General features: G+C 48.5%; 1 protein-coding gene across 2 annotated transcripts; it reads right to left on the bottom strand.

Annotated features, from left to right (window-relative positions):
* Positions 1–2,599: 2,599 nt before the first annotated feature.
* On the bottom strand, positions 2,600–13,439 carry LOC143838784 (perilipin-3-like). Of its 2 annotated transcripts, none has more exons than XM_077340688.1 (8): positions 13,421–13,439; positions 11,924–12,014; positions 9,646–9,841; positions 7,366–7,448; positions 5,970–6,168; positions 5,224–5,411; positions 3,442–3,495; positions 2,600–3,347 (listed from the first exon to the last, which is right to left on the bottom strand). In XM_077340688.1, the coding sequence occupies exons 2-8, from the start codon at positions 11,987–11,989 to the stop codon at positions 2,943–2,945; spliced, it is 1,191 nt and encodes a 396-aa protein (XP_077196803.1). In that variant the 5' UTR covers positions 11,990–12,014; positions 13,421–13,439; the 3' UTR covers positions 2,600–2,942. The 2 variants fall into 2 exon arrangements, with proteins under 2 accessions (XP_077196803.1, XP_077196802.1); XM_077340687.1 differs by lacking the exon at positions 13,421–13,439 and adding an exon at positions 13,263–13,379.
* Between the last annotated feature and the right edge of the window lie 1,948 nt (positions 13,440–15,387).

The following is a 15,387-nucleotide window of genomic DNA, read 5'->3' as shown; positions in this document are numbered from 1 at the left end:
TGAGAGCTATATTCAGAAGTAAATAAACACTAAGATTTCCAGGAATCTCAGCAAGAAGCCAGCTTGGTGTGATGGTTAACAGCAGTTTCTAACCTGGAGAGTGTGGTTTGATTCCCCGCTCTTCCACATGCAGCCAGCTCGGTGACCTGGGGCTAGTCACAGCCCTGATAGTTCAGTTCTCCCAGAGCAGTTCTATCGGAGGTCTCTCCAACCCCACCTACCGCACAGGGTCTGTTGTGCAGAGAGGAAGGTGATTGCAAGCTGCTTTGAGACTCCGTTGGGTAGTGAGAAGCAGGGTATTAAAAAAACAGCTTCTCTTCAAAAGAACAAAAAGTCTTTGGCCTTTCTGAAGGTAGATTTGACACTTCCTCTCCACACAGGGCTCCAGTACATTTCACATGATAGGCAGAAATTCAACAGGGAACACCTCATCATTCCTGTAGCTCAGCTTCTCAACTTTTTTACTGCTGAGAAATCCCTTCTTCAGGTTTCGAGAAACCCCAGAAGTGGATCAAGTGTGCAGAATATGGTTGGGAAGCAGAGCTGTGGACACCCAGGATTTCATTTCTTTCATTGGCAGCTGGCAGTTTAGTCAGAGATAGAAACGGGATGAGGAGGAGAGATTCAAAACTGAGGAAACTTCCCCATTGAAAAGAGAATCATGGAGAGAAGAATTGTTTTTTAAACCCTGCTTTTCACTACCTGGAGTCCCCAAGCTGCTTATAGAATCATAGAGTTGGAAGGGGCCACACAGGCCATCTAGTCCAACCCCCTGCTCAACGCAGGAACAGCCCTAAGCATCCTAAAGCATCCAAGAAAAGTGTGTATCCAACCTTTGCTGGAAGACTGCCAGTGAGGGGGAGCTCACCACCTCCTTAGGCAGCCTATTCCACTGCTGAACTACTCTGACTGAAATTTTTTTTCCTGATATCTAGCCTATATCGTTGTACTTGAAGTTTAAACCCATCACTGTGTGTCCTCTCCTCTGCACCCAACAGAAACAGCATCCTGCCCTCCTCCAAGTGACAACCTTTCAAATACTTAAAGAGGGCTATCATGTACTTATAAACAAACACCTTTCCCTCTCCCTACAATAGACACTCTTTGAGGTAGGTGGAGCTCTAAACAGAAGTACCACGAGGGAACTGTGACTGGCCCAAGGTCATCCAGTTGGTTTCATGTGGAGGAAAAGGGAATCAAATCCAGTTCTCCAGATTAGAGGCTGCTGTTTTTAACCACTACGCCATGCTGGCTCTCTTGGTCAGTCCTTACACTAAAACTGTCCCCTCTAAGTTGAGGGCAACATACTCAGCACCCCAGATTAGCATTGGGAATCGGAGAGGGGGAGTTTGCTTGTTTTATTGTTCATACCTCGGAGCAATGAGCTGAAAGAGCACAGAAGTAAATGAAATCCAGGTACCATGAAAAAGAGATGAAATGCACTTCACAGTACATAATTCCGTCAGTGAAAGGTCTCTTCTGCTGAAATCCCCTTATGCAAACCCTACTGGACTCAGGTGGACTTAAGTGTTTGGAAAGCCCAAATTCACAAAGTCCAATCAAGCCACGGGACTCTCTGCCGAAAAAAAGTAGGCTTAAGCATTCAGTATTAATTAAATCAGGAGATTCTGCTTCTCCATCACGAGGTTAAGACTTGTGGTGATGCACATGCCGGTCAGAGCATGTCTGCATGACCTGTTCTTCCAGGTTATTTGCTACTGTGCAGCTTATCTATTGTATTACTTTCCTACGGAGGATCCTAGCTGTTTTCAAGAGGTTATTAGCAGAACATGAGCTACCGGAGATTCCAGAATAAAACCTTACCTTTCCTTTCCCGGCAAATAGCTGAGCCAGTGTTTGCCATCCTAAAGGTGTTTAGATCAGCTCGATCTTTAGCAAGGATGGTAGAGTTTAAGCAGACTCCTTGTTTCAGAACCAATTGCCCAGTGTTTGTGAGCCAAGAGACTCTCCTCTACTGCAGGGGTAATCAACCTGTGGGCCTCCAGATGTTCATTTGCTGGCAGGGGCTTCTGGGATTTGTAGTCCATGAAGTTCTGGAGGACCACGGGTTGACTACCCCTGCTCTACTGCAAAGTCATGGCCAGTAAACTTTACAGGTAAGTTTCTATCCCTCATTATCATGGCTGAACTAGATATTACCATGTCGGAGTTCTAGTATTCAGAGCAGAGAGTGGAGAAGTCAATGTTTATGTCAGAAGCTGCAAGTGCTATGGTACCTGCTGGCACCCTCCTTGGCACCCACGAAATTGACTGTGTGACTGAAGGAAAGCTGCTACAGCAGCCATTTTGTTACTGGCCCTGCCTCCTGCAGCAGCCATTTTGTAGCCAAGGCTATGACAGAATTCCAAAAGTGCTCAAAAAGGTGGGAGGGGCCTGATTTATGCTCTGTTTTAGTCATCCTCTCCTTCTGGCCTACATTTGGCTCTGGTTTCTCATGGAATTCAGGTGTAGCATTGGAGAGGACTTGGCCTTATTTGTTCTGAGTGCAGGATGAAAATACCCCACCATGCCAAGAGTTCCCTAATCAACCACAGCAACACACTTAAGTTATTCCTTTAAATGAAAAGATTAAAACATCTTTAGTGCACTATAATCACATTTATTCTAGATCGGAATCAGGCTTTAAGGATACACTGGCTGTAGTCAAGTTGTGGCTATAGACATTCCTTTTTTAAACACCGCTGAAATTACAAGTAAAAGGTGAGTTAGTTCAGCTATGTCTGATAATGCTCAAGGAGAGATCATGATTATTAAACCTCCCACTCCTAGGCACGTATTTTGGAAGACAGGAAAGCTCCAGGAGCATAGCTTAAAGTTTTGTTTTGTTTGGCTTAGTTATGTTATTCTTCCAAAATATGCCAATCCAGGCTCAAGGACTTCCCCCTTCCTAAATTCCATCCAGAAAGACACACACTGGACATTCATGACAGGTTTTCCTTTGGTTCTGGCACTTTTAAGGCCTTTCTTTCCCCCTCATTGGGTTTCATGTGCTCTGCAACCTCTCCTGGTTTGTCCAGCCCAGGAGAAAGGGGCCCTACAAGCCAAGACAATGGAGTGTGATTGACCACGTATTCCAGAACATCCTCTACATAGTCCTGGGCCTTGAGGGCCTTCTCTTGGCCTTGACTTAGGATGTCGCTCGAGAGGTCATGGAAAGACTGAGCAGTGGCAAAGTTCGCATGGAGCTCCTCCATGCTATGATATGCCTGCTGCATGTTCTGCTGGAGGCTGCTTGGCAGACCTTGGATATGAGCCATCAGGTTCTTGAACGCCGTCTTCAGCTGAGTGGTGATGTGGGAGGACAAGTCCAAGGTCTGACTTTCTATCTGTGGTGAAGAAGAGTATTGTCTGGTCAGCGGACCTCAACCTTCCAGCACCACCACTTTCCACCACTCTTTTTGGGTCTCTGCCCATCCATACCTGATTCAGCTTCTCCTTGCCTTCTTGGGCAACATCTTCTTTTGTATCTTCTATCTAGGGAGAAACAAGAGCCACTTTTGAGAGCCCTTCAAGTGTACCGTCAAAGCTTTTGGCCCTCATGACAAAACAAAGGTCTGCTAACAGGTATGATAGAAGAAGAGTTATGGTTTAGAGCCTAATGCTGGGAGGTCCTCTTAGTGCCACCCTCTGTCCCCAACCTTGGAGAAAAGGCCACTTAAGGGCTGGGACTCAGATTCCCCATTTCAGTTATGCAGTGGGTCAAAATCTTGTGGGTGATTGTGTCGAATGCGAATGTCAGATATAACAAGAACGGCAGCGCTGACCTGCCTGGATCCAGTTTCCTCCAGATGTTGGCCATCAAGACAAGAGCAGTCTCCACCCCATGGTCAGGCCAGATGCCAGACTGGAAAGGGTCAAGTGCCGATGATTCCTCCAAACCCTCCATAGCTGTCCTGCACCCTCCCATTCAATCACCTTGCCTAGGAACACTAAGTGCAGAACTGGGTGCTAATTGGCCGGGTCAGAAGAATCCAGCTCTTGTTTTTTGCAAAAGTGGCCTAACTACTGCCTCTTTTAGCTTCTTTGGGAATGTCCATGTGACCAGGGGCAAGTTGACAAATTTCCTGGAGGTTGGTAGGAGTAAAGGCATTTTGCAGAGCACAGATCTACCATCAGATGCTCAATGAGCCGCAGTAAGTTTCTGCATCTTCTATACAGCCTATAAAGGTATCTAATAAGGACATTTGTTTATGTAGGACTCATTGGCAGAGTCAAAGTCTAAATAAACGACATAAGAGACTTTATCTTCTTATACTTAAGCCACTGGATAGATTCTGTCTCTCCTTTGTTACACTTTTGGAATCGTCCACTTTTTTCATGCAGCCTATAAAGGTATCTTTCGCAACATTCATAGCAGTGCCATTAGGGGACAGGACTCAGGGCTGATGTAAAGGGCCCCAGCTCTTCTGGGGCTTCCCAATGCACTACATAGGCAGCTCCCCAAAAACTTACATCCAGAAACCAACCCTGGATAAGCCATAGGTTCCCCAATACGCCACCCACTGCCGTCTTTCCAAGTGCCTGCAAAGTGTTTTTAGAAAGTGGGCAGGGCCATGGTGGGACTTTTGCCCACCAAAATATCTGATTGGCTGCAGAGATTTTTTAAAATATAAGGTTGCTTTATAAGGTTGCCAGATCCCTTGGTCCGGTGAGAGTTTCTCAAATTTAGGAGGCACATTTTTCCCCCACCCCAAATTTGAAGAGCGATGCAAATTGACACATGTGCCAACATCAGCCAGAAGTGACTAATTTTACCAATAAAGTTTTGGCCCTAAAGCCAAAACATCACCCTTTTCAGTCCTTCTGTGGCAGCCATTTTGTTGTGGTCCTCACCATACTGTGTTGGAATTCCAAAGGTACCAGCAGGTTCAAAAGAGTTGGGGCTTAAGAACAGAATCATAGAGCTGGAAAGGACCCACAGGGTCATCTAGTCCAACTCCCTGCACAGCGTAGGAAATTCAGTGTAGTAGGGGGAAGCCCCATGTGTTTCAAAGGATAAACTTATGAGTACAGCACATTTTCATCCTGCCAAGCTCTCCAAACTAGGCGGCCTTTTCTGTCCTTGCCACTTGTAGAAGTCCACAATGCTGATTAAATGGCAAGTTTAAGGAAAACTCAGAAGGAAGTGTGCGTGTGTTTTACTGGTGAGAAAAGACAGCACGGAAAGGTGTAGCAAAGTGCAGAAATAAACAAGGAACCTACCTGCCCAATGTAATGATGCAGCTGAGATAAAGCCTCTTTGATGTTCTCCCTAGCCATTTTCACCTTCACTACGGCATGCTGGTAGGCGCGGTGACGGAGTTTACTCGACAGGGAGCCCAGACGCACAAAGTACCCGGGAGTCTCAGAAGCTGCGTCAGCTCCTCCTGGTGCAGATTCCACAACCCCAGCTATAAAAATAAAGTGATTGATTCATACCGGGAACAAAGAGGTAGGTGCCCAGTTGCAGTTGGACATTCTAGCTTGGGAACCGGACAGAGCAGAAGTTTGAGCAACCATGGCATGGATCAAATCCAGCAAGGGGTGGACTCACAAGGATCCAGGGAGGAGAAATGACCTTCTCCCTGCCCCCACCCCGCCTCAAGGCTCCTGCTGTTGCCACCATGGCCTTGTGTTGCCAAGGCAACCACTCAATGACAAGGCCATCATAACCAACTTGTTTGCACCATGATCTGTAGGTTTTGCTGCCCTCTGACAGATTCCCCACAAGGACCTCGCCATTGTGAGGTGTTGCCTTAGCAACTTAAGGCAGCCACAGCAATTTCATGAGATCTTGGTTCTTTTTCTGAGTATTTCTGTGCATGAATGTCTGCTTTTTTTTAGGTTCAGCCCATTTTTCAGTGTAACAGGTATCCTTCCCCACTGGCTTACACCGATGCCAGTCATGGCCCCGTCTTGTGGGTTTTTTGATCCGCATAAGGCCATTAGACACAGTGGTACTTTCTTACCATGCTCTTCATCCATCACTGGGAGGTAGTGGTCTAGCAACTCCTCCGACTTCTCCAGGATGGCTTCTGCTCCACTCAGGGCCATCTGACCCATTCTCGTGTCTACCACCCTTTCCTTGCCGCTCTGTACAGCCTTGGACACGGCTTCTTTGGCATCGATTACTTTTGACAACACCAGTTTTTGTGTATCAAGGATAACCTGAAAAAAAACCATACACACATCAGTCTAACCCAGGGGTAGTCAAACTGCGGCCCTCCAGATGTCCATGGACTACAATTCCCAGGAGCCCCTGCAGATTGACTACCCCTGGTCTAACCATTATCAAGTCAGGCCACAGCAGCCAAACATGGTGCTGAGCAATGGTTCTTCCCACCACTTAGTTCGACTCCACTTTTCACTTAAATTCCTTTTTTTTTTTTTTTACATATCACCTGCAAAATTAAAATCGCCCCTGGTTCCTTACTCAGTAAGTTACCCAGTTTCCTAAATAAGCAATGCATGCTGCTTTAGCTCTCCCCATTGGTCTTGAGCTGTCCACAACAGGATTTTGCGTGGCAGCAGCTGGCCTGGAGGAGACGGCTTCATGGGAAGTGTGAATGTAATGTTGGGCAGCCACAAAAAAAAAAGGAAGCCCTACAGCAGGCTCTCTCAACCAGGGTTTCATGAAACCCTGGTGTTTCTTGACAGCTCTGGAAACATTTCCCAAATGAGTGGAAGCTAGTTGATTTTTATTTAAACATTTGTTAAGCATTTATTGGGCGATATGACCATGTATGGCCATGAAAACGCTGGAGGGCGTCACCCCAAGGGTCAGACATGACCCGGTGCTTGCACAGGGGATACCTTTACCTTTATGGTCATGCTAACCTCAACCATCCCAATGAGGGGCCGGGAGGGGCCCCGTGTGGGGGTGTACAGCTTTAAAAGGGGATTAGAAGCCTAAGAGTTTCACAAAACCCTGTTTGAGAAAGTCTGTTCTAAGCCAACATCCTGTAATTGGGCAACAGAAGATGTTTATCCACGAAGCACATGTCTAGCACATGCTATGGGCCCCGTGGTACTGTACCACTAGGGGACATTCACATTGCTATGGCTAGGGGGGTCTTCATACTTATGTGGCTTGTGGACTACGAGAACGAAAAAGAGGATGATATGTATATATCATCGCATCACCCATTGAGCATGTGATCTGACCACAAGCCACATAAATGTTAGGGTCCCCCACAAACCTTTGAACCGACTCTGGTGACATGGACCCTTCAAATCCTTAAACTGGTCCTACTGCATAACTGAGAAGTGGGTGAACTGTTGTCCCTGTTTGACATTAGGACACCAGAGCTTGCAGGTCAAATGAGAAGGTGGGGCAAAGAAGAACAACGAGTGAGGGCAATTTACCTGGTCAGCTGTCTGATGAAGGATGGGCAGCTTCTCCTCCAGCTTATCCAGGCCCCTTGAAGCATACTGACCGGCCACTGAAACTAGAGAGCAGTTCTCTGTTGGTCTATAGTTGCCACATTGTATGCATCTAGCTCAGGGGTAGTCAAACTGCGGCCCTCCAGATGTCCATGGACTACAATTCCCAGGAGCCCCTGCCAGCGAATGCTGGCAGGGGCTCCTGGGAATTGTAGTCCACGGACATCTGGAGGGCCGCAGTTTGACTACCCCTGAGCTAGCTGATCCTTCAGCAGCTCAAGTATCCCCCAGGTCATATCCATTAAGAGCTATGAACTGGTCCCCATGCAATGGGGAGCTGGTCCCCATGCAATGCTTCTTGCACACTAGGATTTAGATTCCCATATGCTGCATTATTCTTGAACTGCTTGGGATTGGAACAAGATGATGAAGCAGAACGGGGGTTGTATACCCTGTTTTTCATTACCTGAAGGAGTCTCAAAGTGGCTTACCACTGCCTTCCCTTCCTTTCCCCTCAACAGACCCCCTGTGAGGGAGGTCGGCCAAACCTTTTTCAGGCTGGGGACTGGGGGGGGGGGGTCTGGGTGTCGGCGCCCGCAAATCAGCACGCACTGTGGGGGGGGGAGCATGCCAGCACCCGCAAACGCACAGGTGTGGCAGGTCCACACCTACACGTTTGTGGGCACCAGCGCCCGCAAACGTCTACCGGTGCTGGAGCCTCTCCCCCCCACACACACAAACACAGCGCAGTGCTCGCTCCCGGCACAGTGCGCGTATGCTGTGCAGGGGAGGGAGTAGGGCAGCGTGCCTCCTGACACACCAGCGCCTCCCTGCCCCCCGCGGCCCAGTATCGGGCCACGGCCCAGTGGTTGAGAAACACCACTCTAAGGGGACTGTGACTGGCCCAAGGTCACCCAGCTGGCTGCATGTGGAGGAGGAGTGGGGACTGAAACCTGGTTCTACAGATTGGAGGCCACCCCACCTCCCCTTAACCACTACGGTGCTATTTTACAGTTAATCTGGATCCTTTTAGACATTCCTCCTGGAATCCCAGAAAGATTACCCTTCCCTAGCTAATTAGCACAATTATTGGACCATCAGATTTCATCGCGGCCTTGTCTTCCATGCCTGTTAGAATGTACTCTCATGCCTACAAAACGAGAAGCCCTCTTTTTGTCATGCAGAAAAGTCCAAGGTCTTTAGAACATCTCCCTCCAACCCGGTCCTTCGGTCCTTTTCCGTTTCTAAGCTTCTGCAACGTGCAGAACGGCAGACACTATACTGTCTAACTCTGTCTACACGGACTAGAAATTATAGCAACTGAAAATGGCAGCCTTCTATCTATAGCTGTCGCCAGCCCTTCTATTTTGGCAGATTTACCCTGCTCTTTCCTCAACCTTGCCAGGGCTGGCCAGTAGCATGAAGGACAGTCAGATGTGTGGACATGGGATGAGGACACAGTCTCTATGCACAAAGTTGCAAAATGCTAGTTACATGGTACGTGAATTACAGACATCCAAAAGTCTGGTATGCACACAGAAATGAGACCCTAAAAGACATCCTGGGTAAGTTACACGTACACAAACCTGTTTTATAAGGACACTGGCACATGTCTTATTTTTACATTTGTTTCTACTATTTTTCCCGTCTATTTCCACACCCTTAATATCACAGCCATTTCCACATCCACAGCAGGGACCTGGAATTCATCCTGTTTCAATGTCTCTCTTCATTAGATGACTGCAAAGTCAAAGACGGATGAATTTCCTCGTCTCGGGCACTGTCGGAAAACCACCCCTGCTGAATACAATAACTCAGCGGCACAGGAGAAAACCTGATTAGCATTTTGCAACTTTTTGTCATTATACAGGGTGTTCCTTTCTGCTTGCTGCAGGTGGCAAGAGAACACGGTGTTTCATTGAAGTACAAACTGTCGCTCCATCATTAAAGCTAGGCCTGGAAAGGACATGGACAAGGTTTATAGAGATGGAGAGTTAGCTTGTTTCTGTGGCCCTTCCTTTAACCCCCCAGCTAGCAAAACTCTCGTTATTTCCTGCTCCTCCGAGCACACTTCCTCCCTGCGGGCCTCCAGAACAGACCAAATGCAGAACAACAGTTAGACAGACAGTTAGGTCTCTTCTCTTTCTATATGAAGTTAGTTTCCCTTCTCAATGAGACTATTTTTTTTATTTTAAAGAGCCTGGTGTTCGGCCCCTCTCTGTCAACAACCTACAGCCTGCATTCCCTCTGAGGTTTACTCACCCTGAGGCTCGAGCTGAGTCAGAAGGGGCTGTGCACTGGTAACGGCCACATCAGAGAGATGCTTGACGCCTTCCTCAGCCAGGTGCAGGACCGCTTTGACCAAAGGGTGGCTCTCTTTGGTAGAAGCATAGGCCGACGCAGCCAAGTCATAGGCGCTGCTCACCAAAGGCAGGCTGGCCACTCTCGCAATCACATCCTTTAGTGGGACAAGAGAAGCAAAGAACCCAGTCCGATCACTGCTCTTTTGACAATTGTCATAAACACACACAATAGACTTGCCAGCTTCCAGTTGGGCCTGGCGATACAATAGACTCGCCAGCTTCCAGTTGGGCCTGGCGATACAATAGACTCGCCAGCTTCCAGTTGGGCCTGGCGATACAAGAGACTCGCCAGCTTCCAGTTGGGCCTGGCGATACAAGAGACTCGCCAGCTTCCAGTTGGGCCTGGCGATACAAGAGACTCGCCAGCTTCCAGTTGGGCCTGGCGATACAAGAGACTCGCCAGCTTCCAGTTGGGCCTGGCGATACAAGAGACTCGCCAGCTTCCAGTTGGGCCTGGCGATACAAGAGACTCGCCAGCTTCCAGTTGGGCCTGGCGATACAAGAGACTCGCCAGCTTCCAGTTGGGCCTGGCGATACAAGAGACTCGCCAGCTTCCAGTTGGGCCTGGCGATACAAGAGACTCGCCAGCTTCCAGTTGGGCCTGGCGATACAAGAGACTCGCCAGCTTCCAGTTGGGCCTGGCGATACAAGAGACTCGCCAGCTTCCAGTTGGGCCTGGCGATACAAGAGACTCGCCAGCTTCCAGTTGGGCCTGGCGATACAAGAGACTCGCCAGCTTCCAGTTGGGCCTGGCGATACAAGAGACTCGCCAGCTTCCAGTTGGGCCTGGCGATACAAGAGACTCGCCAGCTTCCAGTTGGGCCTGGCGATACAAGAGACTCGCCAGCTTCCAGTTGGGCCTGGCGATACAAGAGACTCGCCAGCTTCCAGTTGGGCCTGGCGATACAAGAGACTCGCCAGCTTCCAGTTGGGCCTGGCAATACAATAGACTTGCCAGCTTCCAGTTGGGCCTGGCAATCTCCCAAATTACAAGAGATCAGTTCCCTTGGAGGAAACGGCTGTTTCGGAGGATGGGGTCCACAGCACTATGCCAAGCTCAGCTCCTTCCCTTTCCTGGTGTCTCATCCGCCCCCCCCCCCCATCTCCAGGAGTTTCCCAAACTGGACCTGGCAACCTAGCACATAAATTTAAAAAACCCAAGCAGATAGCTCTTTAAATGCATCAATATTTGGCCTATGAAGGTTTTGGGCCCATGAGGGATGCTTTATGCATATGCTTCCAGGGGTGGCCAAACTATAACTCTCCATATGTTCATGGGCTACAGGTTCCCATGAGTTCCTGCCGAATGGCCAAGCTGCTATAAGCTGCAGCAGACCTGCTGGACCACTGATTTAGTGGGGAGAAGAACCAGTAGAATTGGCAGATCCATCCACATTGCAGGTGGGGAGCTTCCTGTTGTGCTGATGACACCTGGAAGTGAGGTCAGCAAGTCAGACACATCAGGGGCCAACATACTGGTGAATCAGCTTCAAGCCATAGAGTTCGCCCCCAACCCATAAAGCTTGTCACCCCCTCCCGACATGAATTCCGAGTGATGTCAGTACGTCGTGACATTCTTCTGGGTTAGGGTGAGTTGTGTGGGGGGGGAGTTCGGGGGCAAGGTGGGGTCCAGAAAGTGGGGGACCCCGGCAAAGAATAACAAAATTTGTGGCAGGGTATGAGCTTCTGTGAGTTACCAAACTGGTAAGCAGTGTCTCATGAAAGCCCCTCCCCCGCTACAAATTTTGTGATCCTTTAGGGTGCTCCTGGACTCTTGTTCTTTTCTACTGCTACAAAACAGACTAGCATGGCTGCCCATCTGGAACCAGATCAGAGGCAGGTAAGAAAGAGAGAACAATTATTCTTCTAAGAACTCACCTCTTAAAATGGCCCTCTACTACAAATTCTGCACAGACTTCAGCCAGTGGTTGGAAAAATCTCCCCAGTCACAGAAGACATCTATGCTACAGCCAGAACTGAGCTGGGGTTCTATCTACTTCCTGTACAGTCACATCATAAGCAGCAGCCAGGTATGCCCTCCTACTCCAGAGTAGGGAGGAGCTGCTGGCCACCAGGAAAACATGACCCTACAGGAAAAGAGTCTTCCGTGCTCTGGCCAGGAGCTCATCTGTAGGCCTCTACTTAGACCAAGCCATGTTTAGATAGGGGAGACATACCTGTTGCTGTGCCTCTTCTCTCCTCTCAGAGGAGAGAACTGGTCCTTCTTGCACTTTAGAAGTCATTGTTTCGTCCAAGTGAGAAGGGAGACTGCAAGCAAGAAACCAGAAGGAGACTGAAAGCAGCCGTCACAAAGGTATTTGAAAAAATCTTTAGGTGCTCAATGCAAGATCAGCCTAAAGCATCCATCTTATCTTGACACCATAGTGTTTCCAGGGCAAGAGAGTGTTTGCCATTGCCCACTTCTGCGTAGGCGCCCTGGATTTCCTTGGTGGTCTCCCACCCAAATATCAGTCCAGCTTCTGGGAACATTAAGCTGGCTTGAGACATCGAAGGCAGGACTGAGAGGGGATCTGATAACCATCTTCAAGTATTTAAAAATGCCATGTAGAGGATGGAGCAGAGTTGTTCTCTCTTGCCCCGGAGGGATGGACGAGAATCAATGGGAGGAAATTAATGCAAAAGAAATTCTGTCTAAACATCTGGAAGAAGTTCTGGACAGTTAGAGCGGTTTCTCAGTGGAACAGGCTTCCTCGGGAGGTGGTGGGTTCTCCATCTTTGGAGATTTTAAAACAGAGGCTGGAAAGCCATCTGATGGAGAGGCTGATTCTGTGAAGGTTTAAGGGGGTGGCAGGTGACAGTGGATGAATGATATGTATGCGAGTGTCTTGCATAGTGCAGGGGGTTGGACTAGATGACCCATGAGGTCCCAACTCTCTCTCTCTCTCTCTCTCTCTCTCTAGCAATGCAACTAGCAATGCTGCAGTTTCAGGAAACTAGAAGATCACCTTCTAGACCAGGCCTTCTCAACCAGGGTTTCTTGATAGCTCTGGAAGGGTGCCCTGAATGGGTGGGAATTAACTAATTAATATATTAATATATTTTTGAAATTTGTTAAACATTATCAGGTGATGTGACCATGCATGGTCCTGCCAACCCACCCACCCCTCCCAAAATTGCCCGGAAGGGGTGGGGAGAGGAGAAACCATGGGCAAGCACATACACAACTCTGCTTCCCAATCATATTCTGCACAATTGCACCACCTGTGGGGTTTCACAAAGCCTGAAGAATGTTTCAAGGGTTTCTCATCAGTAAAAAAGTGGAGAAAGACTGCTCTAGACTATAAACTCAGTCTCCTGTGGAGGGAAAGGAAGAGAGCATACCCAATTAAGAAAGGCTGGTCTGAACCTTGGAGGTTTCAAGACTTTAGTATACCCTACAGAGCTTCAACAACTTCCCACAATCCACACCTGCTGTATAATATAGATCTACCTTTGCTATTAACTGACCCTAGAGGAACAAACCAGAGAAGGAAACCACAACGTTAACACACTCACAGTACTCTGCACAGCCAGAAACTTCCAACAAGAAAGGCTACCTCCATTTCATTTCCCCACCCCCCTTTTTTTATATACCAGCTGGTGCCCTTAACAGCTGAAAATGATCCTCCTGACAATACCAGGAGAACAGGGTGCCTTCTCCTCTAACCAATTACCAATTAAAGTGCAGGTGGGGAAATCCAGAGGGGGAAATCCTTGCAGGCTGTAACTTTCATGGAAATTAGGGTTGCCAGCTGCAGGTCAGGAGATTCCTGTAGATGGAAGGGCTGGAGTGTAGTTTTAGGAAGGAGGGGGACCTCAGCGGGGTATCAGGCTTTGGAATCCACCCTCCAATGCAAGCCACCTTCTCCAGGGGAATTGGTCTCTGTCATGTGAAGAGCAGTTGTAATTCCAGGAGACTGTCAGGTCTCCTCTGGAGGTTTGCAGCCCTGCTGTGATGAGCCATCCTGCCCTTGCTAGCAATCTGGGCTAGAGGTCACCTTTTTCTTCCAATTGTCAATTGGCGAGGGCTGGTGAGGGAACCACCACAAGTTACTGAGCTGGGCACTGTGATCCTGAAAGCACTTTACCAGTCTCTTACAAACCTGGCTGCAGAGCCTTCTGCTGCTAATTGTGGGCAGTAATTAGTCTCAGGAATCAGCTGGGGCTGCCCGGTTCCCCCTGGCCACAAGCAGGGGACTGGGGGGGGGGTGTCTGGTTGCCAGGTCCAGATTGGGGGAATCCTGTGGTGTGGGGAGTGGACCCTGGGGAGGACGGGACCTCAGTGTGACAAAGTCCCCCTCCAAAGCACCCATTTCCACCAGGGGAAGAGATCTCTATTGTCTAGAGATGAGCTATAATTCCGGGGGTCCCCAAGCCCACCTGGAGGCTGACATTGCAACTGCAGGGGCGACGTGGTTTCAGCTGCTGGTGTATCTCACAGCATGCCGATAGAAACTTATGCTTTGCACACCAGCCAAGTGGCTGCTAAACGTACAACTGCAAAGGCCAGTCTCAAGAGCCGAAAGTGCATTCTGGGTTGATCCTGCGTTGAGCAGGGGGTTGGACTAGATGGCCTGTGTGGCCCCTTCCAACTCTATGATTCTATGATTCTAAGGCCTGTATGGCCCCTTCCAACTCTATGATTCTATGCATTCCATGTTAATTGTTCCTCCCACAATTTGCGTAAGGAAAGAAAAGCCACCAGTTGAAGAGAAGAGCTGGATTTTTGTACACTGCTTTTCACCGCCCAAAGGAGTCTCAAAGCAGCTTACAATCACCGATCCTTTCTCTCCCCACGACAGTCTCCCTGTGAGAGAGGTGGAGCTGAGAGAGCCCTGACAGAACTGCTGTGTGAAAACAGCTCTAACAGGACCGTGAGCAGGCCAAGGTCACCCAGCTGGCTCTATGTGGAGGAGGAGTGGGGAATCAAACCCCAGATTAGAAGCAGCTGCTTTTTAACCCTGACGCATTGAATTCTTGCTCAAATTCAGAGTGTTGATGGTGGGGTTAAAGGCACAGAAATACGGCAAGTTATAAAGCTGCCGATTACATTTTCAAGACCGACTCAAAACTGCTAACACTGTTGGAAACCTCGCAGCATTGACCCGGTGTATTCTTCTAGATTCTTTCTTGGTTTGTCTTTGGGGTCTGATTATGCAGGACCAATGAGCTCAGATTTTTACAGTACGCTTTTGAAAACACCTGGTTCAAATGCAAAAACAGGGACTGGTTATATAATCATTTTTTTAAAAAACGACACCAGAGTTCCACACAAGCTGCTTTCAGCCAAATGTCAAGATCATTAGCGGCTTAACGAAAGGAAATGATTCCCCGTGCCTTTGATATAGTTAAATGCAATCAGAAAGCTGAAATCTTCCCCCAAGCGCAAAGTGGGGGATGATGCCACCGTCTCAGAAACCCCATCTGAAGGCAATTTAAACTCTACAGGAGAAGGAAGTAGCTAGACAAGAAGCTCCTAAAGTGGCTTAACATTTGCACTATACAAAAGGAACTGACATGATTCCCCACTCCACCCCCTTAGCCATGAGATCTATAAAGAGGCATGAGAAAATGGTTTGGTTCAGCCATATTTGGGGGGTGGAAGAATATTGGTGCTGGCTCCAGCCTGGGGAACTCCTGA

Source organism: Paroedura picta, chromosome 5 (assembly GCF_049243985.1).
Source record: "Paroedura picta isolate Pp20150507F chromosome 5, Ppicta_v3.0, whole genome shotgun sequence".
Lineage (NCBI taxonomy): Eukaryota > Metazoa > Chordata > Lepidosauria > Squamata > Gekkonidae > Paroedura > Paroedura picta.
Note: the sequence above shows the minus strand (reverse complement) of the source record. Positions and strands in the feature narration are given on the sequence as shown.

Excerpts from the sequence above, each read along its gene's own strand:
- LOC143838784 (XM_077340687.1), bottom strand. The coding sequence starts at position 13,309 with ATGGAGGTAGCCTTTCTTGTTGGAAGTTTCTGGCTGTGCAGAGTACT. Across the intron at positions 12,015-13,262 it reads TTCTGGCTGTGCAGAGTACT|TCTCCCTTCTCACTTGGACG; the intron begins GTGAGTGTGTTA and ends TCTTGCTTGCAG. Across the intron at positions 9,842-11,923 it reads GAGAAGAGGCACAGCAACAG|GATGTGATTGCGAGAGTGGC; the intron begins GTATGTCTCCCC and ends GTCCCACTAAAG.